This window comes from Engystomops pustulosus, chromosome 2, assembly GCF_040894005.1.
Source record: "Engystomops pustulosus chromosome 2, aEngPut4.maternal, whole genome shotgun sequence".
Classification (NCBI taxonomy): domain Eukaryota; kingdom Metazoa; phylum Chordata; class Amphibia; order Anura; family Leptodactylidae; genus Engystomops; species Engystomops pustulosus.
Window position 1 is genome coordinate 59,009,628 of NC_092412.1, and position 26,791 is coordinate 59,036,418.

At 40.2% G+C, this 26,791-nt stretch overlaps 2 protein-coding genes across 2 annotated transcripts; both read left to right on the top strand.

The window, feature by feature from the left end:
- The first annotated feature begins 1,010 nt into the window (after positions 1 to 1,010).
- LOC140117753 (chymotrypsin-like elastase family member 1) lies at positions 1,011 to 13,382 on the top strand. The gene is made up of 8 exons (XM_072134776.1): positions 1,011 to 1,123; positions 1,886 to 1,983; positions 4,046 to 4,146; positions 4,790 to 4,915; positions 5,941 to 6,077; positions 8,516 to 8,661; positions 8,906 to 9,055; positions 13,270 to 13,382. Exons 1-8 carry the CDS (start codon positions 1,084 to 1,086, stop codon positions 13,276 to 13,278), a joined length of 807 nt encoding a protein of 268 aa, XP_071990877.1. The 5' UTR covers positions 1,011 to 1,083; the 3' UTR covers positions 13,279 to 13,382.
- A 3,460-nt stretch (positions 13,383 to 16,842) lies between these two features.
- On the top strand, positions 16,843 to 26,323 carry LOC140116512 (chymotrypsin-like elastase family member 1). The gene is made up of 8 exons (XM_072133027.1): positions 16,843 to 16,941; positions 20,463 to 20,545; positions 21,683 to 21,783; positions 21,873 to 21,998; positions 22,151 to 22,287; positions 22,419 to 22,564; positions 24,361 to 24,510; positions 26,243 to 26,323. Exons 1-8 carry the CDS (start codon positions 16,860 to 16,862, stop codon positions 26,258 to 26,260), a joined length of 843 nt encoding a protein of 280 aa, XP_071989128.1. The 5' UTR covers positions 16,843 to 16,859; the 3' UTR covers positions 26,261 to 26,323.
- Positions 26,324 to 26,791: the final 468 nt, after the last annotated feature.

A 26,791-nucleotide genomic window follows, 5' to 3' on the forward strand; every position in this document is an offset into this window, starting at 1 on the left:
TCTACCTTGAGGAAACCTGGTAATAGCAACATCACACAACCTAATAAAGAGCGTACCCCCAGTAAATATTGCACTCTTTGATTCATAACTATGTGATAGTATTTCTGGTTATACATTGGCAATCCCTGCTAAATTTTATGGTTTTCAAAGCCATAGTAGTAGATATAATCAGAGAGATTCTTTGTCTGTCAGACTCCCCTTTGCCCCTAAATTTGCATTCACTTTGCAACTGCTCCAGAATCCTTCTTGATAAAGCAAGACAGACTGCGAAGGGAAAGACACAGGAATAGACAGTGAACTTAATTGTGGGGGTATATGATATTTACATGATGTGCAGTCCTGGTCTCTTAGAATGTATACAATGCTGCTTCTCCTCTTTCTGTGCAGTTTATGGGAGACAATAGAGGGGCTATCTACTCCTCTATCAGCTCTGTGATTTATATAAGAGACCAGGAACCACTTTGCACAGAACAGGGGAAATGTATCAATCTGTATCTGCCAATACTGGAGTAATTTGTACCCGAAATTGCTTGTGCCACATTTATTAAGTTTTTCCTATTCAGTAGGAAACTAGACTAAACGCTCATCTAAAGTAGATCCACAGTTGTAAACTACTTAAGATATATCATCCAGTCTGATTTATTCCATATGAGTCTAATTTTGAACTGGTGTATTTATCTATATTTATATTAAATTTCCCCATTTACTTTGTAAATCTGTATAGTTGTGCAGGTAATAAATTACATATCCTCACTATATATATCTATAACATATCCATATAAAATATACTGTCTACTGGAATTTGCTCTCAACCAAAACTATGTATTGATAAGAAAAGTAAATAATGGAAAAATAAGGCTTTGTAATATATGTACACGTCGGACATTGGAAATTGTTTTATGTTTATAGCGAACATATTTATTAGCTATTTGCCCTTGAATGAAATTTGGCACCATTTTGCCCACAGTTTTATCTACAACACCTGGACATGTTCTCATTGTTTGTGCCCACTTTCCAGTGGTATATAAAGGAAGAGACCACAAGTAGGTTCTTACAGGAGATTTCTCGTGGAATCATATCACCATGCTTAGGCTTCTTGTGCTTGCTACTCTTGTCCTTTGTGGTAAGTATCTATCCAAGATACAAGGAACAAGATGTTTTCTTAAGAATATAGCACTGAATATAATTAAACTGTATGCTTTTATATGAAGCTATGCCATGAGTCATGAAAAGGGCAGAATTTTCATAATCTAATTATATTTCAGAATTTTAGACGGTTAATACTCCAGCTTCATACAACCATAGAATTGCATGATAAAAATTAAGGAGCAGTACAGGTAGTTTAAAGACATAGATGTGAATCTCTAATATATCTCCATCACATTGATTTTGGCAGAACATGAAATTTCATCTAGTTTAGCAAATCGGCAATAAAAAATGTGCTCGCTCTGCAATATGGTCAATAATATCTGTACAGTGGTCCAACACTAGGTAAACCTTAGTAAATGCCATACCCACTGGGTTTTTGGATAAATGTATGGTATGCAGAGGCCCATATACACCCATGGTCATCCCTTTATGTGAAGACATCTGGTTGTAACGTTTGTAGGTTTCAATGGCGTTGCTCGACAACATGTCCACCCTTATTGTAGCTCAAATTTGTTGAAGTACTAAATTTACCTATATCTCAACATGTGTAATCAAGAGGAAATACATCGAAGGACATATCCGTCTAACCTCATAAGTATCATATATTGGAGGATCTAGCATAGGCTAATGTACATTTGCATTATTGATCAAAGCTATTTAACAATGTTAGTCCTGTTTACGGAAAGTAATTATTAAATTTTTCTTATTGGAATTGTTTGTATTATTTAACACAAAGGATATTGTCATGATGATGACATCCGCTATTTTGAAGACAATGAAAATGGACGTGTGGTAGGAGGAACCAATGCAGCTAAGAACGCCTGGCCCTGGCAGGTCAGTACTGGTGATCATGATATGCAAAGGACGAAAAAGAGAAAACAAAAAATTGGATAATATAATGTTTTATTTAAGTTATTTCTGGGTGCCTATTAATTGTATGGTGCTATAAATATTTAAAGTACAACTGTAATGTCTAAAAACTTTTGCCTAACACTGGCGTAAGCAAAAATAAGCAATTATCTAATTTATTCTAATTAGATTTCTGCAGGTATGTAGCAGATAGCATAGACTTTACATTCCCCCTGGCTCCTCTCCATTTGTCATGCTTTCTGGTAACCATGGGAAACCGTATAGGACAGCTAAAGAGGAGGCTTATTGGGAGGAGCTGTAGGACCCAGAGTGATGTAACAAGCATGTGACTCACCACATGCTTTAGGTTGTCCAATTATAAAACTTGCTATCCTTATTGATGTGAAAGACCACAGGACTTGCAGTGATGTCACAAGCATGTGACTCATATCATGCTTCAGGTTGTCCAATTACAAACATGGTGGCTTCACTGGCTTGAGCTGATGTCACAACCATGAAGTGTCGCCCACATGAGAATAGCTGAATATGATTTATAACAAGGGGTGAAAGATATATAAGGCTACCGTATATACTCGAGTATAAGCCGACCCGAGTATAAGCCGAGACCCCTAACTATACCACAAAAAAACTGAGAAAACCTATTGACTCGAGTATAAGCCGAGGGTGGGAAATGCATCGGTCACAGCCTCCCCAGTATATAGCCAGCCCCTGTCCCAGTATACAGCCTGCCAGCCCCCTGCCCCAGTATACAGCCTGCCAGCCCCCTGCCCCAGTATACAGCCTGCCAGCCCCCTGCCCCAGTAGATAGCGTCTCCCCCGTCCCATCCATCAGCGGCTCCCCCGCCCCGTCCACCAGCGGCTCCCCTGCCCCGTCCACCAGCGGCTCCCCCGTCCCTTCGGGCAGTGGCTCAGCCATCTCGTCCATTAGTGGCTCCCCCGTCCCTTCGGGCAGCAGCTCACCCATCTCGTCCATCAGCGGCACCCCCGTCCAGTTGATGAAAAAAATAAATAAATGAAAACCCACCTTTCCGGTGGCCCCCGCGGGTCTTCTGTGTGATTCGCCCGGGAGCGGCAGCGGTCCATGCGGCGCACAGCTCTGACGTCAGCCGACACCGCTGACATCGAGAGTGTGTGCCGGCTGCCGGCACACACAATACCATGTGACGTCGCACGGACCTGCCGCCGCTGCCGGACAGATCGCACGGAAGACCTGTGGGGGCCGCCGGAATGGTAAGTTTTGAGTTATCTATTTTTTTGACTCGAGTACAAGCCGAGTTTGAATTTTTCAGCACTTTTTTTGTGCTGAAAAACGCGGCTTATACTCGAGTATATACGGTATATCTCCAGAAGGGAAGAAGCCAGAAGCATAATATAGTATTGTTGAAATTGTTGTCAATGGCTCTCTCCAGCTGTGCTAAAACTAGTTTTTGTCAGTAACATTAAAGTTACGCTTTAAAAATTGTACAAACATAATACAATAAAGGAACAATAAAGTGCAACTCACTGGGGTTTATTCATCAGGCACTGGCACTCCTCCCATCACTCCAGAAATATCTAGAGGCTTTGGCCAAGCAATTCTACCTCACGTCCTGCCTGCCATAGAACCGCACCAGTTCATGCCGCAGGCTATAGCTATATCCCTCTCTACCTCCTGGTGTGGCCCCCCTACAGCTCTGTATGACCACTTGTTGTGGAGGTGGCATTAGGGAGGAAATACTAGCAATTCCTGGCCATTTACTATTTTTTTAAGGTTTATGTGCCAAAACTGTCTGGTGCAGTATGGGAGAAGCTTTAAATCTATAAGGAAAGGGTGATTAAGACTGGAAAAGTTTATCCTTTCTGAGAAAAAGGGATCACATATATAGCATTGTATGAAATATTATCCTGCTTTTAGGCAATCATATCTTTCGTAAGTGCATGAGCAAGGGAAGTATGCACCCTACAGCTCAATTGTTACTACAATTTGAAAATGAACAATTTTGTTTGTCAAGTTTAGGTAATGTACTATTTTCCTGTCCTTCTCCAGGTATCTCTCCAGTATCTTTCTGGCAATAGCTGGTACCATACCTGTGGGGCTACCCTGATCCGCGCTAACCGTGTACTGACTGCTGCCCATTGTGTGGACAGGTAACAAAAAATATGAATTAATCTTTGCAAAAACAATGTAATATACCGTGTGTTATTAAAGTGCTTCTTACTCTAAATAGCAGATGTCTATTTCCAACATCCACACTCCAAGCACTGACTATAACTGATCACTCACACGAACTCTGTAGTCAGAAAGATTATTAGCCTCATTGAGAGTAGAATATGAGGTTTCTGACAGAGATAGAACTATAGAGCCACACAGTGGCACTGCTGCTACTTATTGCTGCTGTATAATGTCCTTCGTGTTGCTGATATTGCTGCGTGTTTGTGAGATGTATGGTATTTGGAATATATATAACAAGTAGTTTACAACTCTAAGAAATGCATTAATTGACCATATGGTCAAAAATAGTGTTTTTTCCTCTAGTGTACATACACAGAATTACAACAAAACACATTGGAGTGGCATCAGAAGCACAGTACAATGTTTGGCTAACTATGCCAGTACCCGAAATATGAAATTTAGTACTAATGTGCTGTTCAAACAAATTCTGTTCATCCAGAATTGGGCCTCATTCTTTTGCCTGGAAAGATAAAGTTATTGGCTGAATAAGCTAAAATAATTATAGCTTTCAAAGTACAACCAACAAAAATATAATTCTCACTCCTTTTCTTTTATCAGATCTCTTACATTCCGAGTTGGGCTTGGAGAGCACAGTCTTAGTGCTAACGATGGCACAGAACAGTACATTTCTGTCTCCTCCAAAAGGGTCCATGCTAGCTGGAACACTAACAGTGTTGCTTCTGGGTAAGTTTACATAATTTTGCATTTAAAGTTTCCATTTTTAGTGTGTAGTTTTAACTTTTATAGTCACTACATCTATAGTGACTCCTATTACAGTATGAGCGACACAGATCTCATCTACCATGTGCCAATTATTACACTGGTGTTAGTTATCTCTTGTTGCGGAGTGGCCTATGGGTCCCCCTAGAAACAGGACCTGGGGTGCCTGCTATCTGTACCCTGTATGTAGCTACATTATTATAACCACAGTACCTCTCTGTACAGCACTTTCTTCAATGCATCGATTATTTCTTAAAATAGGTACTAAAAGGTCAGCCTCCAAGGTTCAAAAATAGTAGATTTAGCATAAGATGTATTAGATATCTTAGATGTCTTGTTTAAAAAGGCACATATCTCATAAGATTGAAGGCACTTGAAGGGTTTATGCATCTGCAAGAGTCTACAAGCTACATCTCAGTTGGTTAATAGATACATCTAAATCACAGGGACTACATCAATTTGCATCAACGTTACTCAGATTCCATATCTTAACCTTAGTGAGCAGAAGATCTAATATAAAAGTGAGTAAAATGCAACATTAAATGCAACAAAGCAAACAGTTTAGACAAAAGATACCCAGTGACTAAAATGACAATTACTGTACACCCAGCACACTGACATGCTGGTGTGCAGCCCCTCTGGCAGGATGTGCTCTATTTTAAGCTTCTAATGCCTTTTGTTTTAAGAAAATTATGCAAATGAGCTGGAGGGACTCCAGGCTCCATTAATACTTATGGAACCTGGAGCCCCTTAGGCTCATTTGCACAAATTCAAAACCCAGGACATAAGAAACTAAAAGAGGAGCGGTTCTTGTCAGAGGTGGTGCACACCAGTATGTCAGTGTGCTTGGTTTACAATGGTAGATTTCCTTTAAATAGGGGGCTAACAAACATACCAATTACTTAGGTAAGTGTCAAAGCACTGAAACATATTGTCTAGTTTTACCCATTTGTTTCATTATGACAAACATCACTTCCCTTTCAATACAGATATGATATTGCCATCCTGTGGCTGGCCTCCAGTGCTTCCCTGAACAATGCTGTGCAGTTGGCCGCTCTGCCAGCAAGTGGAGCTACCCTGGCCCACAACTACAACTGTGTTGTCACCGGATGGGGTAGATTAAGCAGTAAGTTCTTTCTGTGTTGTATTTATCAGACAGTGAGCCCCCCTGCTCAAAATAAGTTATCTAAGCCTATGTTTTGGGGGCATCTTTGTTGCCCATTATAACCATAATAGCACAACTTTTATTTTAAAAAAAATCTAATATATGTTGTAATTGGCTACTAGATAAAACAGTTTCATAAGTTTGCCCAAATGTTCAGTAGCTAATGCACTTAATACAATAGAACTGGCGCACCCTTGTTATTGTGTATTGTGTATTTTAGACGGTATTCTGAGGTTTTAATATTGTTAGATCTTTCACCTCTCAAAAAAATTAGAGGGTTCAGAGAAGGTTTTGGGAACTAAGAATCAACTAAAGAACTATTTGTAATACAAAACATAACATTCAATGATCAATGAATCATTATGCTTGAAGGGATTTTTCAGGCTTCTTTTTCGATGGTCTAATGTCAATATATTACATTGTGTCTGCAGCTCAGCTCCTATTCACTTTAACGGCTCATCACTACAAAGGTTGACTGTTGGCAAAAACTGATGAGATGTTGGATGGAAAAAAAAGTTTTGAAAATCCCTTTCAAATAATGGTTAAAGATCACAATTGTGTAACACAAGGGCAAGCATAGATGAATTTTGGCTTATTCTTGTTTTGTGCACCAAATATTTGAAACAATAGAAACAATACCGAACTGTGTTGAAGAACCAGTTAAGCATCTGGCACTGCACTTACAAAGCAGCTGTGTGTCTAAATTAAAGGAAGCATACTAAACTAAACAGGCAGGACTAGGGCTGGCTAAGCAGGCCCTGGGCGACAGAGCCTTAGTGGGACCTTTTTCAGTAAACTTTCGTTCCGGTCCACACCACCTCCTCCGGTCCACACCACCTCCTCCGGTCCACACCACCTAGCCACATTGCCCCCCCCCAAGTAGCCAAACTGCCTCCCTCCCCCCCTGATAGCCACACTGTCCATCCTACTCCAGTAGCCACACTGTCTTCACCCCAACCCCACCCCCCATTAGCCACAATGTCCTCACCACCCCATAAGCCACACTGTTCCCCCCCAGTAGCCAAACTGTCCTAACCCCCCTCTCCCCGGTAGCCACAGTGACCTCATCCCCCAGTAGCCACAGTATCCTCATCTTACACCCCCCCCCCCCCCCCGTTGGTCACATTTTCCCTCATTCCTCCTTCCCACCACTTGCTCACCATTCCTCGCTCCCCCGAAGCGGCTTCCTTCTTTCTTCAGTGTTCGAACACTGTTTATGCTGGCTTTGGAGCTTTGCGCCTACAGCGGGAGCGCAGCTTTGGGGGAGCAAGGAAAGCTGAGTTTTGGATTCAGTCTCTAGGCAGAAAGTAAAAGCCGGAATGTGATAATTTGTACCAGTGTCTTAAAGCGACACTGGTACAAATAATTTTTCTTTCAACCCCCGCTAGCACCCTTGGGCCCTGGCACTTCCCTGGGCAAGCGAGTGCTGGTGCCGGGGACCATGGGGAGGGAGGCAGGTCAGGTTCACAGCACCAATCAAATAAGCAGAGTAGAGGAACTTATTCGGTTGTTTTTGCAGCCCCAAAATACAAAAAACAGCGTAACATTTAGCTTGCAAGGGAACAAGTGTAACAACGTAATGTTTCCATGATACCCAAGTGAATAATGTAAATAAAATTGTACATACATTGCCTATTAAAAATAAGGTGAGAAACATTTGCAAGGTTCCAAAAAAGAGAAAAGATGTTTAATTAAAAAGGGCTTTGGGATATAGACATTACTTGTTGCCAAACAAAGAACACGTAAAATTGAACATTCATTTGCCCCCAATGACATGCTGTTTTGTTGTTGATGGATCTGGTGTCTGAGTCCATTTTGAGCTCTCCACCTTGGAATCAATTTTTTTTTTGTTTAGGACAAGTTTCTGCTTGTTTTTTCATGCGCCACTAAAAAGCCGAAAAGAAAACTGTGGTGTGTGGACCATGATAAATGCCCCCCAAGATGTCTACAGGGTGTGTACACATGGGAAATATACAGTTACAATAGCATCAGTATCATATTTTTCCAAATATATGTAAATTCTTCTCCAGTGCAGTTTTTGAGTTGGCAACATGTCAATTTATACTGTTAATTTTCAATGGCGATTTTACACATCTGTGGCCAGTGTCAGACAGTGTCCTAGGACCCAGTAAAGGAAAATATTCAGGGGACCTATCCTTCAGTATCACAAAAATTTAGGTTACCTTCTGCTGTATCTCGGAGGCCCAGTATTAGGTTAAAGTCTAAGCCATCCTCTGGTGGGTCAGTCCAATCCATCTGTGGCAAAATAACTGCATTGTGGATGTTGCCTTGATTCACCAAACCTTCCTGCTTTCCATGACATAACCTAACGGTGAATATGATAATATCCTATATTATGATAAACTCCTGTCTACATAATAAAAACGTATATTTTGCAGCCGGAGGATCTCTTGCCACTATCCTGCAGCAAGCCACCCTGCCCGTCGTTGCCCACTCTACCTGCACTCTGAGCAACTGGTGGGGCAGCACTGTCAAGTCCACCATGATCTGCGCTGGTGGAGATGGAATTAAGTCTTCCTGCAATGTAAGTTGTCATTTTTATCAACATTTATATTTAACAGAGAACACATTAGGGTACAGTATACTGTGTAATATCTACTGTAAATCTTTACTATCTTCATTTTTTAAACATGACATGAAATATTTTAACACCTTGAAACATGCAGTAAGATGACTGATGGCAAATACAGAACATAAATTCATGGTCCTATTGAAAAAACATTAGTATTATCAAATGAACTTCAAAATATTTTTTTTTTACATCCTAGGGTGACTCTGGTGGACCCCTCAACTGCGCTGTTAATGGTCAATACCAGGTCCATGGTATTGTCAGCTTTGGATCCTCTCTTGGATGCAACTATTACCAGAAACCTTCTGTCTTTACCAAAGTCTCCTCTTACACCTCCTGGATCAACAGCGTAAGTGACAAATATGAATAGTTCCAATAATTTTATCCATAATTAAAGATGAACGGATGAGGGTCACACAGCTGAACCCCTACCCTAAGTCCAAACACAAACATCTCTATCCATAATCTGTGTATATAACGGTAATAAACTATGATTTAAAAATATGGCAGTCAACTGATATCATATTTTGGGCGATGGTCATTCAGCTGACTCAGGAAAAATGTAATAGATACAATTCTGGATGGTTGGGCATGTTAGTATACACAGCACTCCAGCTTGGTAGATATGGGTGGAAGTGGTCATTGAGGTAATATGCAGATGGGTTATATTTGTGAGAAAACCCTTTTACACCTAAAAAATATAACTTTAAAGTTTAAGATTACTATAAAGATTAAGACTATGGCCATGCAAAGACTAATGGTTGCATGTAATTCTCTGTTGACCACTACACAACTAATGATCAGCTTTCCAACCATTGAAAAAAACACAAATCAGTTAAACTTATTGCAATGTTTACAAGTCTTAGGGGGTCATACATTAGTCTGGACATTTGTGCATGTCTTTTTTGTTTTTTTTCCTAAGATTTTGGACTTTTGATTTGATTTATCCCAGAGGGTAATTTATGAAACATGTGTGACTGTGGTTGCTTTGCGATTTTCTTTTTAAACGGACACAAAAATGTTTAAAAACCCTTTTGAACTTATTCTTACATCCACACAGGAATAGAGTTGATTTGCTGCTAGATTTAAACTTTTTTGCAGTGACTTGCGCCACGGTTGCAACTGTTTTATATGTACACATTTGGATTGTAAAGATGTATCAGACGCAACACTTTAAAACTCTGTAGAAAGGTTAAACATTTTGTGCATGAAAATGAACCAAAATACTCACATATAAAAGAGAAAAAGAATAAGAAAAGACTAAGATAAATGACTCCCTTAGAGTTTAACCAATGCAATGGGAGGGATTTATTATTTCTGGTGCTAGGTGTTGTTAGCTTTTGCTCGATTTTAGCATTGTTTTGCACAATGATTATATATTGTGGAGCACGGCCTTAATGCCTTAAGCAGTTGGTCTGCTTATGCAGTAATAAAAAATGTCAGGAGACTAGAACTGCAGAAAAAGTATTGGGAATAGAGATGAGCGAGCACTAAAATGCTCGAGTGCTCGTTATTCAAGACGAACTTTTCCTGATGCTCGAGTGCTCGTCTCGAATAACGAGCCCCATTGAAGTCAATGGGAGACTCGAGCATTTTTCAAAGGGACCATGGTTCGGGAATAAAATGTGTTAATTAATTGAAAAAGAATGTCTTCTGATAAGTTAGCAGATGTATGCAAACATCTGCAATCTATTCTTCACTGTTCCGCGTGTATATTATCTCCCGACAAGTTAGCAGATGTGAAGAACAGTGAAGAATAGAATAAAAACAGTGAACACAGGATCATTTAAGTGAAAAACACAGTGAAAAACACAGTGAAGAATAGATTGCAGATGTTCGGCACATCTGCTTACTTGTCGGGAGATACGCTGTCCCGGGATCCGCTGCTCTTCTTCCACTGAAGTCTCCCCGATGTCTCCGTGCCGCTGCCCGATGTCTCCGTGCCCCTATGTCTCCGTGCCCCTATGTCTCCGTGCCCCTATGTCACCGTGCCCCGATGTCACCGTGCCCCGATGTCTCCGTGCCCCGATGTCACCGTGCCCCGATGTCTCCGTGCCCCGATGTCTCCGTGCCCCTATGTCTCCGTGCCCCTATGTCTCCGTGCCCCGATGTCTCCGTGCCCCTATGTCTCCGTGCCCCGATGTCTCCGTGCCCCGATGTCACCGTGCTCCGATGTCTCCGTGCCCCGATGTCTCCGTGCCCCGATGTCTCCGTGCCCCTATGTCTCCGTGCCCCGATGTCTCCGTGCCCCGATGTCTCCGTGCCCCGATGTCTCCGTGCCCCGATGTCTCCGTGCCGCTCCGTGCCGCTGCCCGATGTCTCCGTGCCCCGATGTCTCCGTGCCGCTATGTCTCCGTGCCCCTATGTCTACGTGCCGCTCCGTGCCGCTGCCCGATGTCTCCGTGCCACTGCCCGATGTCTCCGTGCCGCTCCCTGGTGTCTCTGTGCTGCTCCCCGGTGTCTCTGTGCTGCTCCCCGGTGTCTCTGTCCTGCTCACCGTGTTCTTCAATGTGTTCTTCACACATATATATTGTTCTTCACATACTATTTTGTTCGCACCGTTCCGCGCGTATCTTCCGACAAGTAAGCAGATGTGCCGAACATCTGTAATCTATTCTTCACTGTGTTCTTTACTGTGTTTTTCACTTAAAGAGAACCCGTCATGCAAAATAACCCCCCTAAACTAAATATATTTTCATAATCTGCCATTAGAGAGCATTGCCTCTATCCCTTCATTGTCCCTCTACATGCCTGTAAACCTAAGCAATGAGGTCCTAAAGCTGTATGCAAATGACCTGTGAAATGTCCAATGAAGCATTAGCATATTCAAGCTGTCCACTCTATTCATGAGTGGGAGGCACAGCCACACCCCCAGTGCATGACTGACAGCCTGTATAATGATGTGAGGCTGTATAATGATGTGCTTCCTGGTGCTGGTGGCCACGCCCCCTGCAGCCTGTGTGTGCATGTGTGTGTGTGTTTAGGAGAGATACAGCAGCTCCAGGCTGCAGCCATGTTACAGCAGAACATGTCAGATTCATGTGTAGCTGATGTCTGTGTCTCTCACCTGTATATTAGGAGGATGCAGCATGTCAGCAGGTACAGCACTCACACTAGCCATGCTTTACTATACATTACACACAGACATGAGCAGGGGGAGGAGAGGGGCGGGGTAACAAGGGTGACATCAATGCCTCTGACCATGTGACCAGCCTCATTTACATGATAAAAAATAGATGATTTTACAATGAATAATGTATGAAATAACTAGATAAAGGCTGGGATGTGATCCTTGTGAGCTGCTCCAACAGGTAGAGGTGACAGGACTAGTGGCAGAGACCTGATGACAGGTGTCCTTTAAATGATCCTGTGTTCACAGTGTTCACTGTTTTTATTCTATTCTTCATTGTTCTTCACTGTGTTTTTTTAATTAAATGCTCGATCTCGAGCAGGGGAAATACTCGTCCGAGCAACGAGCCGTTTCGAGTACCTTAATACTCGAACGAGCATCAAGCTCGGACGAGTATACTCGCTCATCTCTAATTGGGAATCAAATTGCGCCACAAAAATAAAAAAAAAAAAGCTGTGAGTGGGGCCAACACAAATAGATGCAACCAAGATTGCCCGACAAAAAACAGACCCAAAAACTTAAATATGCCCCAACGTTACCAGTATAACACAGCCCTTCTCAAAAATTGTGCAACGTGCAAAAATGTAGATTTTTTTTCCATTTTTACAGACTTATGTGAAAAGTTACATTTGAAACTTAAAGAGAACCCGTCATGCAAAATAACCCCCCTAAACTAAATATATTTTCATAAACTGCCATTAGAGAGCATTGCCTCTATCCCTTCATTCTCCCTCTACATGCCTGTAAACCTAAGCAATGAGGTCCTAAAGTTGTATGCAAATGACCTGTGAAATGTCCAATGAAGCATTAGCATATTCAAGCTGTACAGCTTATTCATGAGTGGGAGGCACAGCCACACCCCCAGTGCATGACTGACAGCCTGTATAATGATGTGAGGCTGTATAATGATGTGCTTCCTGGTGCTGGTGGCCACGCCCCCTGCAGCCTGTGTGTGCATGTGTGTGTGTCTAGGAGAGATACAGTAGCTCCAGGCAGCCATGTTACAGCAGAACATGTCAGATTCATGTGTAGCTGATGTCTGTGTCTCTCACCTGTATATTAGGAGGATGCAGCATGTCAGCAGATGCAGCACACACTAGCAATGCTTTACTATACATTACACACAGACATGAGCAGGGGGAGGAGAGGGGAGGGGGAACAGGGGTGACATCACTGCCTCTGACCATGTGACCAGCCTCATTTACATGATAAAAAATAGATGATTTTACAATGAATAATGTATGAAATAACTAGATAAAGGCTGGGATGGGATCCTTGTGAGCTGCTCCAACAGGTAGTAGTGACAGGACAAGTGACACAGACCTGATGACAGATGTCCTTTGATCTCTGATATAGTATTCACTATTTATGGCTTAAATAAAATATCACATAATTAATGCTTTTAACTGCATATAATTTCTTTTTATTTTTAGAACATCTAAATGGATGAAATCTTCCGTCTTTCCCCCAAGGTGAAAATATGCAACAGAACATTATTCTGTATTAGTTTCCACAAAGACAACATTGAATAAAGAACCAGCAAAAATTTTGTCTTTCATTTGTTCATGTAATTGGTGATGTATGATGAGTACAGAAAAGGGTTTGATCTCTTCTGATTAATTCCGGATTTTACACATCTCCAAGCTAAAACTATAATCTAGCTCCTGCTTCTTCTTCTAAATCCAGGCCTCATGTCATCCAAACCTACTTTGGTTGTGATATGGTCTAACATGGCAAGAAGTCCAAAATCAGATAAAAGCCTTACCTCTTACTAGGAAAATATGCAAATAAGTTTTCCTGGATGGGATAAGGAAAAACATGTCTCTTTTAGCTACCTTGTAAGGCAGCTCCCTTGACATCAAGCATGACCTACAAGAAGCCTTGTGACATTATGCGGGACTAAAACCAAACCAGTATATCTATTCCAGTCTATAATTGGCAGTCTCTTGGTCTGGAGAGCTCTTACTTCCCTTACATCTTACTAGACATTCATATCTCTCCATCTCACTGGTGTTCTGCTGTAAGATATCACATTGTTGTGTGTACAGAAAAAACAGCATTGTTCCTGCCCCTTATATAACTTGTATATAGCATTATTTAGCGGTGTTCCCCTCTACAGGCTCAATTTCTATTTTTAGTTGTATCAAAACAAGTGGTTGGGAAAAATCTACTATGATGTCCCCGCATAGTCCACAGAGATAGATTGTCTTTACACATACGTGTTCTGCCTCTGGAATCAGACCCATGTACTAATCACATCCCATTGATCAAACAAGAATATGATGCAAGGACTCGCTGTCTGCCATCTGAACTTCAGCGTCTGTTACAGTGCCGGCTCTGCAGGAAGACAAGGACTCCTTGCATCATATTTCTCTATGACCACATGACCGAAAACTCTTTCAGCCAAGACAGAGGTATAAACAATGTTGACTTGCTTTAAATGTATTTTACATCACAATATTTTAGAGCTTTAATATTACAATACTATACTACATATCACTTAGGATTCCACTCCTCAGAGCTCCAAAGTGACATGACGTAACCTATCATTCAAGGCCAGATCATGCTTAAGTCACAATAAGTTCAGTTTTTCTTTATGGGATAAAAAAGTTACAAACATGTGTGTTGGAAACATGGTGATAATCTCAAGGCCGCTAGTGATTTTATTTTTTATTCATGGAAAAACATTCATAGTGTAGTAGCAATTTTAACTCATGTGTCTTCATGAAGCCCTAATCTCAAAGACAACATAATTAAGTAGATCAAATACGTATACCTTTGAATAGTGGCGATATAATTCCTGCTATGTTCTATATCTGTACTATAATCAAAGTACAGGTATCAAACACACAATTTTACTATGCCACTGCTGATTCAAAGTCAAAGTATTTGGCATACAATCCAACTTTCCCAACACTATCAATAAATTATCTGAATAGTACCAAATTTTGTTTTCCAAACTGAAGAACAAACTGTTTTAGTGTTAAATTAGCAATAATAAACTTATTTGACCCTTCTGTTTTGGCGCTGGATCAGAGGGCTCAGATATGTTTATAATTGTTAGTTTAACACTATGGGGCAGATTTACTTACCCGGCCCATTTGCGATCCAGCGGCGCGTTCTCTGAACAGGATTCGGGTCCGGACGGGATTTATGAAGGTAGTTCCTCCGCCGTCCACCAGTGGGCGCTGCTGCGCTGAAAATCATCTGAACGCGCCGGAATACACCGAGCTGGACCAGGTGAAGGTAAGCGCTTCCCAAGCGACACATTTTCGGTTTTTAAATACAGCGTTTTTTCCGAATACGTCGGGTTTTCGTTCGGCCACGCCCCCCGATTTCCGTCGCGTGCATGCCAGCGCCGATGCGCCACAATCCGATCGCGTGCGCCAAAATCCCCGGTCAATTCAGGTACAATCGGCGCAAATCGGAAATATTCGGGTAACACGTCGGGAAAACGCGAATCGGGCCCTTAGTAAATGACCCCCTATGTTTTGCATTTGTAGAGATCACTACCCAGGGAGTGGTAAAATCCAGCTCTGATCTGTCCTAAACAGCACATGGGGATACATTAACTAAGAATAGGGCTGTGCCTGTGTAGTGTGCAGTGGTGCCAGTTTCAGGATTTCTGGCACCCGTTCTTCATGAATCTGGCGCTCCCTGCCCTGACAAAGTGCACAAACTTTGTTTTGGTGCACCTTTAATATAGGACTTGCAACACAATTCTGTCAGATTTGCATTAAAAATATGGCGCACGGTCCGACTGAGCACCGGCACGCCCCCTAATTTATGTCACATGATGCCTAGTGAGGCTGCGCCAAAAAAGGGTCACGTGCGACACAAATGTGGTGCAGACACTTCTTAAATACTTGAAAGAACACTAGAAAGAATGTGCAAAGTCAGACAGAAAACCTGCGCACAGTCCTTAGTAAATGTGCACTATTATATGAGAACAGCTGAAATGAAGCATTACAAGGAGGAAGGCACCTTTATATCAGTTATATAAACACAAAGCTACATTGAAGAATATTTGTGTTTGAGATAGACTACCCTTTTTAGGAAAAAAGTGAAAAAATAGAACAAATAGTATACCTCCCTCACCAGACGACCCCCTCCTGCAAAAGCTCTTTATCCTCTAGTCCATTGAATAAAAAGACATTGGGGCTCATTTAATAAGGGTCCGCAGACTACAATTCCGACGGGTTTCCCGAATATTTCCTTTTTGCAACGAATTGTCCTGGGTTTTTGGCGCATGCGATCGGATTGTGGCGCATCGGCGTCGGCTTGCATGCGACAGAAATCGTGTCGCAAGATCAGCACTCACATGCACCAGGAAGAAGAAGGTGAACTCCGGCGGATCTCAGCGGGGAAGCGACACATGAAGGAAATTGGACGCTCGACCTTAAGTAAATCTGCCCCATTATGTCAAGTAAATTGTACATGCTTTAGCCATATCTACTTATAATACAATAAAACCACTCTTTGATTTCGGGAAGTTTTAGGTTTTAATTGCATTTAATATTAGGCTCAAACACCTAGACCTTACACTTAGATGAGATCTTATCTAATTATATATGTTCTGTGAATGAATAGCTTTATTTCCAAATTGTTATGAAATGATTAGAAAAAGAGGAAAATCTCCATGTTATACTTACAGTATACTGTACAGTAAATTACAGAGAGATTGCTGATGGAACAAGAAGTTACACATGTCACAGGCATAGAATCAAAATAATAAAGCAAATAAATAGTTAAATTTCAGTACAGTACTTTCAGTATATACTACAGTATAACACAGGCAACTTTACTGGGTTCATAGTTACCCAAAGAATCGATAGAGCACAGTTTTCCAGTAACACCTATTAATATTTCCATTTATATATATACATGTCTCCAGGTTTCTATTTATACCATTAGTAACAGTTTCATAGGTTTGTCCTTGTTTGTTAGATTATCTAACTTACTATTTGTAACACCTGCAATGTTCTCATTACTCATGTAACGGATACAGTACAGCTCAATATATATGTCAGCTCTTTACTCCAACACAGCATACAGTACAGGTAACATGTTGCGTCTAGTGCTGCTGGCTACCCTCGTCCTCTTAGGTAAGATTCCTTTTGTAGCTATACACAAAGTATGACTAAGTGTCCATTGTATTGTATCTGTAATATTAAAAATACATTAACAATATAAACATAAACTTGATATCCACAACATGTCCATATGCCCCGGATAGTTTCATGGGACATTCCACATGTGCAATGCATAGGTTAAAAGCTATGACAAATCCACAAATACATGTGGATTTTCAGCATTTTTTTTGCTGAATTAATCTTACATTTTAGACAGATGATTGAGTGGTGTTGACTTAATATCAGCAGGTTTAGAGGATATTTATCTTTGGACATAAAGATCTGTATTATCCATCATACTCTCTACTTCTTATTTCAAATATTGATCATTGTGTTCTTAGGGAGATAAGTCACTGTTGCTTTTTTCCTGTTCACCTTTCAGATTATTTGCTATACATGAGTATGGGTTAGGCAAGTGACCAACATTTATTTTACACACATAATAATAATAATTCCTTTATTTATATAGCACATACAGATTACGCAGCACTACACAGAGCTGCCCAAATCAGTCCCTGTCACCATGGGTACATGTCACATGTCTGTAACTTATGCAACATATGAACTAACAAAAATATGTATTATAGGTCTGATACTGGTGGAATGTGTTTTTCTGTAGCTTCTACAGTGACTTGCATATTATTCACTTACATTTTTACATCTACAACAATAATAAAAATGCATACATTGAGTATATATGTGGTCCCCAACTTAAGGACCCAACTTACAAATGACCCCACCTAGTTACAGACAGAGCCCTCTGCCCACTGTGTCCTCTGGTGAAGCTCTCTGGATACATTACTTTAGTTCCAGGCTGCAATGATCAGCTGTAAGGTGTCTGTAATGAAGCTTTATAGATCATTCTTGTTCTCATAATAGCAAAATTGTTACAAATCCAAAAAAAAAAATTATGTCTGGAGATACAATTACAAAATATATCAAATCAACTTAAGAACAAACCTAAAGAAACTTTTTTGTACATAACCAGGGGCAGAGCCAGTTTTAGAAGAAGTGGGAACCTTGCAAAACTAAAAGTGGGGCCCCAAAATAAAACTATTTTATGTCACAGTCACAAGTCAGTAAGAGGCTCCTATAGTCCTGTACAATAATATCACTGTAGGAGAAGGTAGATGGATGATAGAAGATAAATATGAAAGATGATAGAGATTTATAGATGCATAACTATAAAGTACATTATGTAGACATTAGATATATGCTATAAGATACATATATATTAGAGATAAATACAGCAGAAGAGAGATTGACTTCATATTGATATTTTCACATGAATAAATCATCATACTATGACTAAAACTGTAATAACTAGATATCTGCTTTTCAGCTAGAAATTTTAAGACATTCATAACCTGCAAAATATAGCAATGAAACAGATAAAAAAGTAAAGGCACCTTTAAACCCGATATATTTTTTGAAAGCAGACAACCAGATTATTGCATTTGCCTTGATAGCCTGTTGACAGTTGACAGCCTGTACCACCCTCATGTAACTTTGTGATAAATTATTAAACAAAAAATTCATTGACAATGCGATGAAAACATAAAATTAAGATCAAAGCGGAGGTTTCCGCACAAAAAGGGATTTAAAAATAATAACACAAAGTGAGCAGATTTATATATACCACAATACACAACATCAATAATTTACACTCCCAAAAATGCTAAAACAGAAACCATGCAATATTTGGTTGCTATCCAGAAATGTGTTTAAAATATATTACATGTGTTTAAAAATATATCATTTTTTTCCCAGAAATCATCAAATAAAAAAATAACTTTTTAATTCATACCCAAGACTACCTCCATGCAACTTTGCAGCAAACAGTAATAAAATACAAAAATTGCATTAAAATTAAAAATTTCCTCTAATATACATACAAATCCAGAATACTTATATAAAACAGTGAGATGTGAGGAGACCATACAGACCCCACATGTGTAAATTCACCAAAATATGTAGCAAAGGGAATGTTGAATCCACAGGGGGCGCCAAACATTTTTGCATAAAATTCCACTGAGCTTCACACAGATCTATCATTGTATGTTCCTTACACAATGGTAACCCAAATAATAACTATATATCCATAAACCAAGCTGATGAGATAATAAAAGTCACTTTTAGATGTGCGTCATTGTATTAGCCGCCCAATAAGGGAACCCTTGGCGCTTCATAAGAATTTGAGTGAGAACATCATAACATAGGTGTAAATAATGGAGGATCGTGTGAAAATAAAAAACTTTACTCTGGAAAGTTCTTCGATTGTTCTGTATAAGAGAGGGTTAAAATCATGAACGTTAGTTGATATTATCCCTTAACAAAATTTAGTTATATATAAAGAAATTTATGACCGTGCGCCCAACCGTGCGTCCTGCATGTGTCACTTCCCTGCTCAGGTCCGACAGACTTCACTTTCTTCTTCCTGGTCTATGTAAGTGCAACACAATTTGAAAGTTAAATCCCACGCTCAGTTCAAATCTGTCAGATCGGCCGACGCCCCCCCCCCCAATTTGTGTTGCATGGAAGCCTGTGTAACTACGCCAAAAACCAATCGTGTGCAACGCAATCCCAGCGCAGACACCTGTTAAATACCTGACAAAGCCGTGCAATCCCTGAAAAAGTCCAACAAAAGTGAGCAGCCGGGCCCTTAGTAAATAAGGCCCAATTTCCATTACCTGTGAGGTGCAGCAGCTCCTGTGAGGAGTATCCCCTGCAGCCTGATGGCTAAGGGGGGTACAATTCAGGGGTCTGTATCTCTGGCTTTGTGACACCTAGACTCTCACTTCTATTTTCCTATAAAAGAGGAGAATCTCCTCTTTTATAAGAATCTAAGCTTGTGTTTCTAGGTGTCAGAAAAAGGGAGATATCAAAATAATATAAAAATTGCACCGAAATTCTAACTTTAAACATGAATATCTCCGGTTCCCTGACACCTAGAAACACAATTTTAGATTCATTTGAAAGAAGAGAATCTCCATTTTTAGTGGCCTAGTGCTGGCCCTGACCCGGGGACTGCCTGTATACTAAATATGATGGAGCAGAGTTTGTTACATTGTATTTAGCAAACATTAGACAACTGTGAAATCTTTCTGATATTTTCTATGTGTAAATCGATAGGAGATGCAAATAACAAACAACCACATTTGGCTGGGAAAGAATGCGGGAAAAGGGTTTTGAACTAATTCTATGGGCGACATGCAAAGAGCTAACAATTGGTTACTTCATGATATATTTATGAACTTAATAGGTTAAGTAAGGTTTTTATTTCTAGTGCTTCGCTTTTGCATATATTTAAGTAGAATCTAGCCATTCCTTTCAATACAGCGCAACAGCTCCTGAATAAAATAAATACATATTCTTATTCATGACATTGGCTTGACACACATGGCAAATAATTTACTAAGAGTCTTTTTATTTACATTTATTGACATTTTGGTTTTGTCAAAAATAAATTTGGGGGCTCTTTTTTTTTTCCTAAGGACAATGTGATGAAGACTTTGCTGACCAAAATGGCCGCGTAGTAGGAGGAACAGATGCTGTTAAGAATAGCTGGCCTTGGCAGGTAAGTGAATATTATATTGGGAAAAGATATAGCTATATAAATGAATACTATATTAATATTAATTTTTCCCTCCACCGGTGCTCTGCAGCCTAAATCCACTAAGAGGCTCTGGCCTCATAGTAGATCCAGAAAGCAATGTCCACCAGGTCAAACTTGTTTAGACCTGGCGTAGATTTTGGCTATAATCTTTTTGCCAAAATAGTAAAATTCAGCTGTAATCTCTGGCGGAATTAGTAAATATGGCAGACTGGGGCATTCACACCCCCTCCTGCCCCATCATGCTCAAAGTGGCTCGTGACAACTGACAAAGAAGGCAATGCAAATTCCCCAAAATGTGTTATCATATCAATATTAACCTGAAAAATAGCTTTTAGCACTTTGTAAATGTCTTACTTTAAAGTTATGCACAGAATAGCACATGGATTTTTTCTTCCCAGCTGCTGACAACACAATGGGGGGGGGGGGGGGTTACTAACGCACATGCACTACAATTCTGGTGGTTCTGCGTCAAAAACCGTGTCAAAAATGCCTTGCACTACAGTTATAAAGGCTTTTAGACCTTTTTTGGCATCTTCCCGGCTTGTCCGACTAAGGGAGCGTGGCTTTCAGGGAAATGGGCGTGGTTTCATGAGAAATGGTTGTGGCCTGTGGGAAATCGTCAGTGCACCCAAAATTCTGGTGCAGAGTTTAGACCAACTAAAAGCAGGTCTAAAGTAGGAACCGACTGTCTTATCCTGCACCAGGATTCATCATCACAGTGATAAATCTGGTGCAGCAAAAGAATAGTGTTTTCTATCTAGAAACTGGCGGAACCTGAGACACATTGTTAAATCCCCCCCAATAAATCAGCTCCTTACTGGTCTACCTATTAATTTAGCGACCATCTATCAGTTTTATGTTCTTTTAACATATAGTTATTGCACACTTGACTTGCCCAATTGGATTTCAGTTTTTTGTAGGAAAGGGGAATAAGCTACAGCTATTCCTCAACATATGCATTTTTTATGGAAGAATTAGTTGACCCTTTTACTCACTGGACGATCAGCAATGTGGTTTTAATTAAATTGTGCACAATCCATTGTTAAAACTGTAGGGTAAATATTGACATAAATAATATGATGACTTTTAACATTTTAGGTCACTCTGCAATACCAATCTGGAGGTTATTGGTACCACACCTGTGGGGGCTCCCTGATTCGTACTAACTGGGTGCTGACAGCTGCTCATTGTGTAGATACGTAAGTTATCTCTTTATTTTAAAATTTTTTAAGGAGACCATTTTTAGGGAGTGATAACTATTTAATTTTAACACATATCTATCTGTTAGACCAGCAACTTACCGTGTGGGGCTTGGAGATCATGGTCTGTACCAGAGTGATGGCACTGAGCAGGTTATTTCTGTGGCTAAAGTCATCTATCACTCCAGATGGAACTCAAACAATCTGGCTAATGGGTACGTATGGTGTTCACTATCAAAGACCAGACATGAATCTGTTCCTCAGTCCAACCATTGTGATATGAATTCATTGACATATGATTCTTGTATGTCAGAGCTACACTTGTCCATTGTCTTGGCCTAGGATTATCATGTGATTTTCCTTTTAGCTTTGATATTGCAGTACTCCGTCTAGCCTCTGATGCTGTACTCAACAACGCTGTCCAGCTCGCTACTCTACCCAGCGAAGAAGTTGTCCTTCCCCATGATCATCCATGTGTTGTTACAGGGTGGGGCTACACTGACAGTAAGTTTACTCAAATGTAAGCTGCACTTGCAATGAAGCATTAAAGGGATCTCTCCTGGGATTCCTCCGGATATACAGTATAATCTTCTCATATATTTATGGTCATTGGAATTTCCGATTTTATATTACAGCAAATGGGTCTGTTGCCCCTATTCTACAGCAGGCCCCTCTGCCTGTTGTATCACATGATGTCTGTTCTACAAGTGCCTACTGGGGAAGAACAGTCAAGACCACCATGGTGTGCGCCGGAGGCAATGGAATCCACTCTGGATGCTTTGTAAGATGTTTTATTATTATTATTATTATTATTATTATTTGTGGTTAAACAAGTATTAATCAAGTAAATGTATATCATAAACAGTGCATATTCATCATTTGAAAAATGCTTAAAGAATCCAAGCAACATTTAGCATGTAATACAGCAGGATAAGCAGAGAAGATTGATATAAAGTTTAGTGGGGAAAGATTCAATATAACCATTTCTAGAGAACTAGGACTTGAAAGTCGCTCTTCAAAATACCCAGGAATGGTGAACCTACTATTATATTATGATATTATTATATAATATTATTATATATTCCTCAATACATAAACACTCCAGAACCATTGCAAACAGTTCTTACCTGTTACACATAAAGGAGGTCTCACAACACTGATACGTGTCAGGGAATGTGTCATCACCAAATGGCCCTTTTAAGCAAGTTTTTATGTTAAACTTATTATTTGGGAATTAAAAAAAAAAATCCATTTTCAATCTGTCTACACCAGGAAACTGGAGTCATTTGCACCTGAAATGCCCTGAGCTACAGTAACTGAAGGTTTTAGACCAATTTTAGTCTATTATCCAACACTTACAAAAAAGGGGCGTGTCCTTGATCAAAGGGGATGTGTCTGCACCAGAAATAACCTGTGCACCAGTAAATTCAGTCTGTGCACCTGAAAATTAAATATTGTGGTGAAGAAAACTAGACCAACTAAAGGAGGTGCAAAGTAGATCTCGTCAATCTTATACTGCACCAGATTCATCATCCAGCAAGAAGAAAAAAAGTTTTTTTCAGCTCACCGACTTATGTCCACTGGCTGTGCAGATCGCTGCTCTAGGACCATGAGACCAAAACTGGAACATGAGGAGAAAATCGCATTTCTTTTGGATTCATGGATTTCGGACTGGTCCCCACACAGTATGTCCGTGCACCGGCTGCCTGAATTAGGCTACATTCACACTGACGTATGGAGGACGTATATACGGCCGACATATATACGGCCGATATACGTCCTCCATAGACGTCAATGGGCGCATGGCGCAGCACACGTGCGGTACCATACCGCTCCGTACCCGGAAAAAGATAGGACCTGTCCTGTTTCTCCGTAGTACGGCGCCGTGCGCCATTAATTCCTATGGAGAGGAGCGGGGGTGAGCTGTGCTCACCTCCTCCTCCTCTCCCCGTACACTGCCGTTGCCCGCCTGTACCGTAACGTAACAGTGTGAATATAGCCTTAGCCAGCATTGAACCTACAAACATACGGGGAGCTGAAATATACTTTTTTTCTTTATTCATATTTCCTTTAAAAAAAATGATGAAAAAGTAGTATTATAGTCTACAGCAATGCATCCTGAGCAACACTGGGGTTAGATGTAGTGGGAAAAAACCTACTCGTTTCAGGCATATACTCATGGTTTTATATGCCTGAAACACAGTTTTTTTCCCACTACATTTAACCCCAGTGTTGCGGAGGATGTAATACTACTACTAATATAATACTACTTTTTCATCATTTTTTAAATGGAAATATGAATAAAGAAAAATGTTTTTAATCCACTCCTGGTGCGGAATGTGATTTTCATCCAGCATCTGACACAATGATAAATGTGGCGGAGCAGAGAATTGTCCAGATCTACTCTGCACTGGTCTAAGGACCAACGCATCTATAAATCTCCCCCAGTGTGTAGACAGGGAAAAGGAAAACTACAGACTTCTGGAAAGTAAGAAGATGATGAGATACATGGTATTACGGCAGCAAATTAGTTTAACAATTGCCAAGTTTTAATCATTTGTCTCTCTGTTATTTTAGGGTGATTCAGGAGGTCCCCTCAATTGCCCAGTAGGCAATGGTTATGAAGTTCATGGTGTGACCAGTTTTGTGTCATCCCTTGGATGTAATGCCATCCGCAAACCAACAGTTTTCACCAGGGTTTCTGCATACATTGGATGGATCAATGATGTAAGTTCAGTCGTCTTGTTCACTATTACCTATTCAGTCTGTAATTTAAAGCCTTACAATCATAGCTGCCCTATAGAGATTTCATCATTATAAAATTAAGCCTCAAGTACTTAACAGTTTTTGTTGTTGGATTTCATACACTTCATCACCTGCCATATACTTGGAGCTATTTCTCTGTGGAAGTATTTCTGCTATATGAAAATATAGTACAGCACATTATTGAGCCTGTATGGTAACTAATGAAAACTTGTAGGGTCGGATTGGCCCAATTGACACTTGTTGGCCCCACCCTTGTCGCCCGCTGACTTTGCTGTTAGCATCGCTCCTCTGCTGTAGCTAAATGCAGCAGAGACTGGCATGTGTTATGTAATGATAACATCCCATCTGCCGGCATCACTGCACAAAGCAACAGCAGAGGAAGAAGAGAAGAGTAGAGCTGCTGAGGAACCAGGAGAGGTGAGTACTTGGTACCTTAATGCTGCAAAACATATGTAGCAACTTGCCAAACACAATCGTTTATCTCTGAACATATACACGTTCAGGTAGGAGATACTCCGAATACATTTTAAATGTGCTTGAAACTGCAATTCAATCGTATTCTGTGAATAAGGCCTTAGGCTGCCTTCAGACTATGGGGTACATTTACTTACCCGTCACGTCGCGATCCCTGAGGTGCGTTGTCCGATGAGGATTCGGAACTGCCGCGATTCACTAAGATTGTGCGTCCAATTTCCTGCATGTGTCGCTTACCCGCTCAGGTCCGCCGCAGTTCACCTTCTTCTTCCCGGTGGACGTACTGTAAGTGCATGGCTTGCAATTTTGAATGTTAAATGCCGCGCGTTGTCCAAATCCGTCGGATCCGATTTCTGTCGCGTGAAAGTCTTTGCATTTGCACCAAAATCCGATCCTGTGCGCCAAAAAGCCCTTCTAAATGCGGCGCACATCTGAAATCTTCGGGTATTCCGACGATAGTGCGGACCCTATGTGTTGTATTGCATATTGGGAAAATGCAGCTCAAAAATTCATGTTTTACTATCCTTAATAATGATGTGCTTTGGGATTCGTTTTGCCTGATGCATTTGCAATGGGTTTCAAAATGAAATGAATTATATGAAAGCAGACTAAAAATGTACAGGTAATATTTCCATGTAATAGTAGGTAGGCCCCCTAATCTGTTTCACTAGTGGGCCCTAGGACCAACCCTGAAAACCTGCATTGGCTTCTTATAGATTCAATGTAGACAGATCTGCTATGGGTCCAAATTGTTTTATAATATCTATAGGTTTTACTTTACTTTTAGCATCAGTTGTGCGCTAAAAGATCAGTCCAACATTTTGCAGACCAAAATATATTGATACCATATATTGAACATCTGTTTTATATAGTGGATTTTAAAAATACTTTATTCACATATTTTGGTTATATGAAATTACCTACTCTATAGCTTGTTAATTTAAGGGGTCATAAGAATAATGGTCCCTTGTACTGTGTGGTTCAATGGACCCCCAATTCACACGATCATGAGAGTACTAACGATTGGACCCCCACCATCCAAGAACAAAGTTCTCCTCTGCACTATAAATGGGGGTAACTTTTATAACTAGGGTACCACATTAACCTTTTTATCTCACATTGAGTTACATTCACCGAATTTTATATTCACAACGTTTGCATTCACTATAAATTCTTATGTTTCATTTTAAACTTATAGCATATTTTTCATTTTTTTCAGACTATCAACGCCAACTAAAATTGCAAAGAAGAGGAGCTGCTTTAAATTCTAAAGCAAGTGTTAAATAAAAATTGAATCTTATTTTTTGTGTGTGCTGTATTGCTTGCAGTCAGTCAGTACAAGTTTCTTGATTCTTCATGAAACTATTAGAAAAAAACTGAAATTGCAAAACTTCATCACATTGCGATGTATATTTAAAAAACAGAAACACATTCAGAACTCAGGGAAATCCTGAAAAATTGTGAATTGCTACAAAAAAAGCATTGCAAAAGTTCCTGTGTGTAAAATGGAAGTCTACTTCACATTTTGATTCTAAGCTTTACTTTTCTCCCCTATCACATGACGGGAACGAGGCAGAGCTTCCTATGACATCTAGTCTGCTGATCACACGGATTGCTTTCCTGTAAGCCCCAACCCCTTAGATGACACAATGTAATATGATGGCACAATAGAAATAAAGATGTTTTATCCTCATTATTATTAATATCCAGAAGGTCCAGTAAATGTGAAGTCCATAAAGGAGAACAGAAACCAAGCTCAAAACCTTTT

What these genes read in the sequence shown, in the direction of transcription:
- LOC140116512 (XM_072133027.1), top strand. Translation starts at nt 16,860, where the DNA reads ATGTCAGCTCTTTACTCCAACACAGCATACAGTACAGGTAACATGTTG. An exon ending in GGCTACCCTCGTCCTCTTAG is followed by an intron (nt 16,942 to 20,462) that starts GTAAGATTCCTT and finishes TTTTTTCCTAAG; the next exon opens with GACAATGTGATGAAGACTTT. An exon ending in TCAAACAATCTGGCTAATGG is followed by an intron (nt 21,999 to 22,150) that starts GTACGTATGGTG and finishes TTTTCCTTTTAG; the next exon opens with CTTTGATATTGCAGTACTCC.
- LOC140117753 (XM_072134776.1), top strand. Translation starts at nt 1,084, where the DNA reads ATGCTTAGGCTTCTTGTGCTTGCTACTCTTGTCCTTTGTG. An exon ending in ACTAACAGTGTTGCTTCTGG is followed by an intron (nt 4,916 to 5,940) that starts GTAAGTTTACAT and finishes CTTTCAATACAG; the next exon opens with ATATGATATTGCCATCCTGT. An exon ending in CGGATGGGGTAGATTAAGCA is followed by an intron (nt 6,078 to 8,515) that starts GTAAGTTCTTTC and finishes TATATTTTGCAG; the next exon opens with CCGGAGGATCTCTTGCCACT.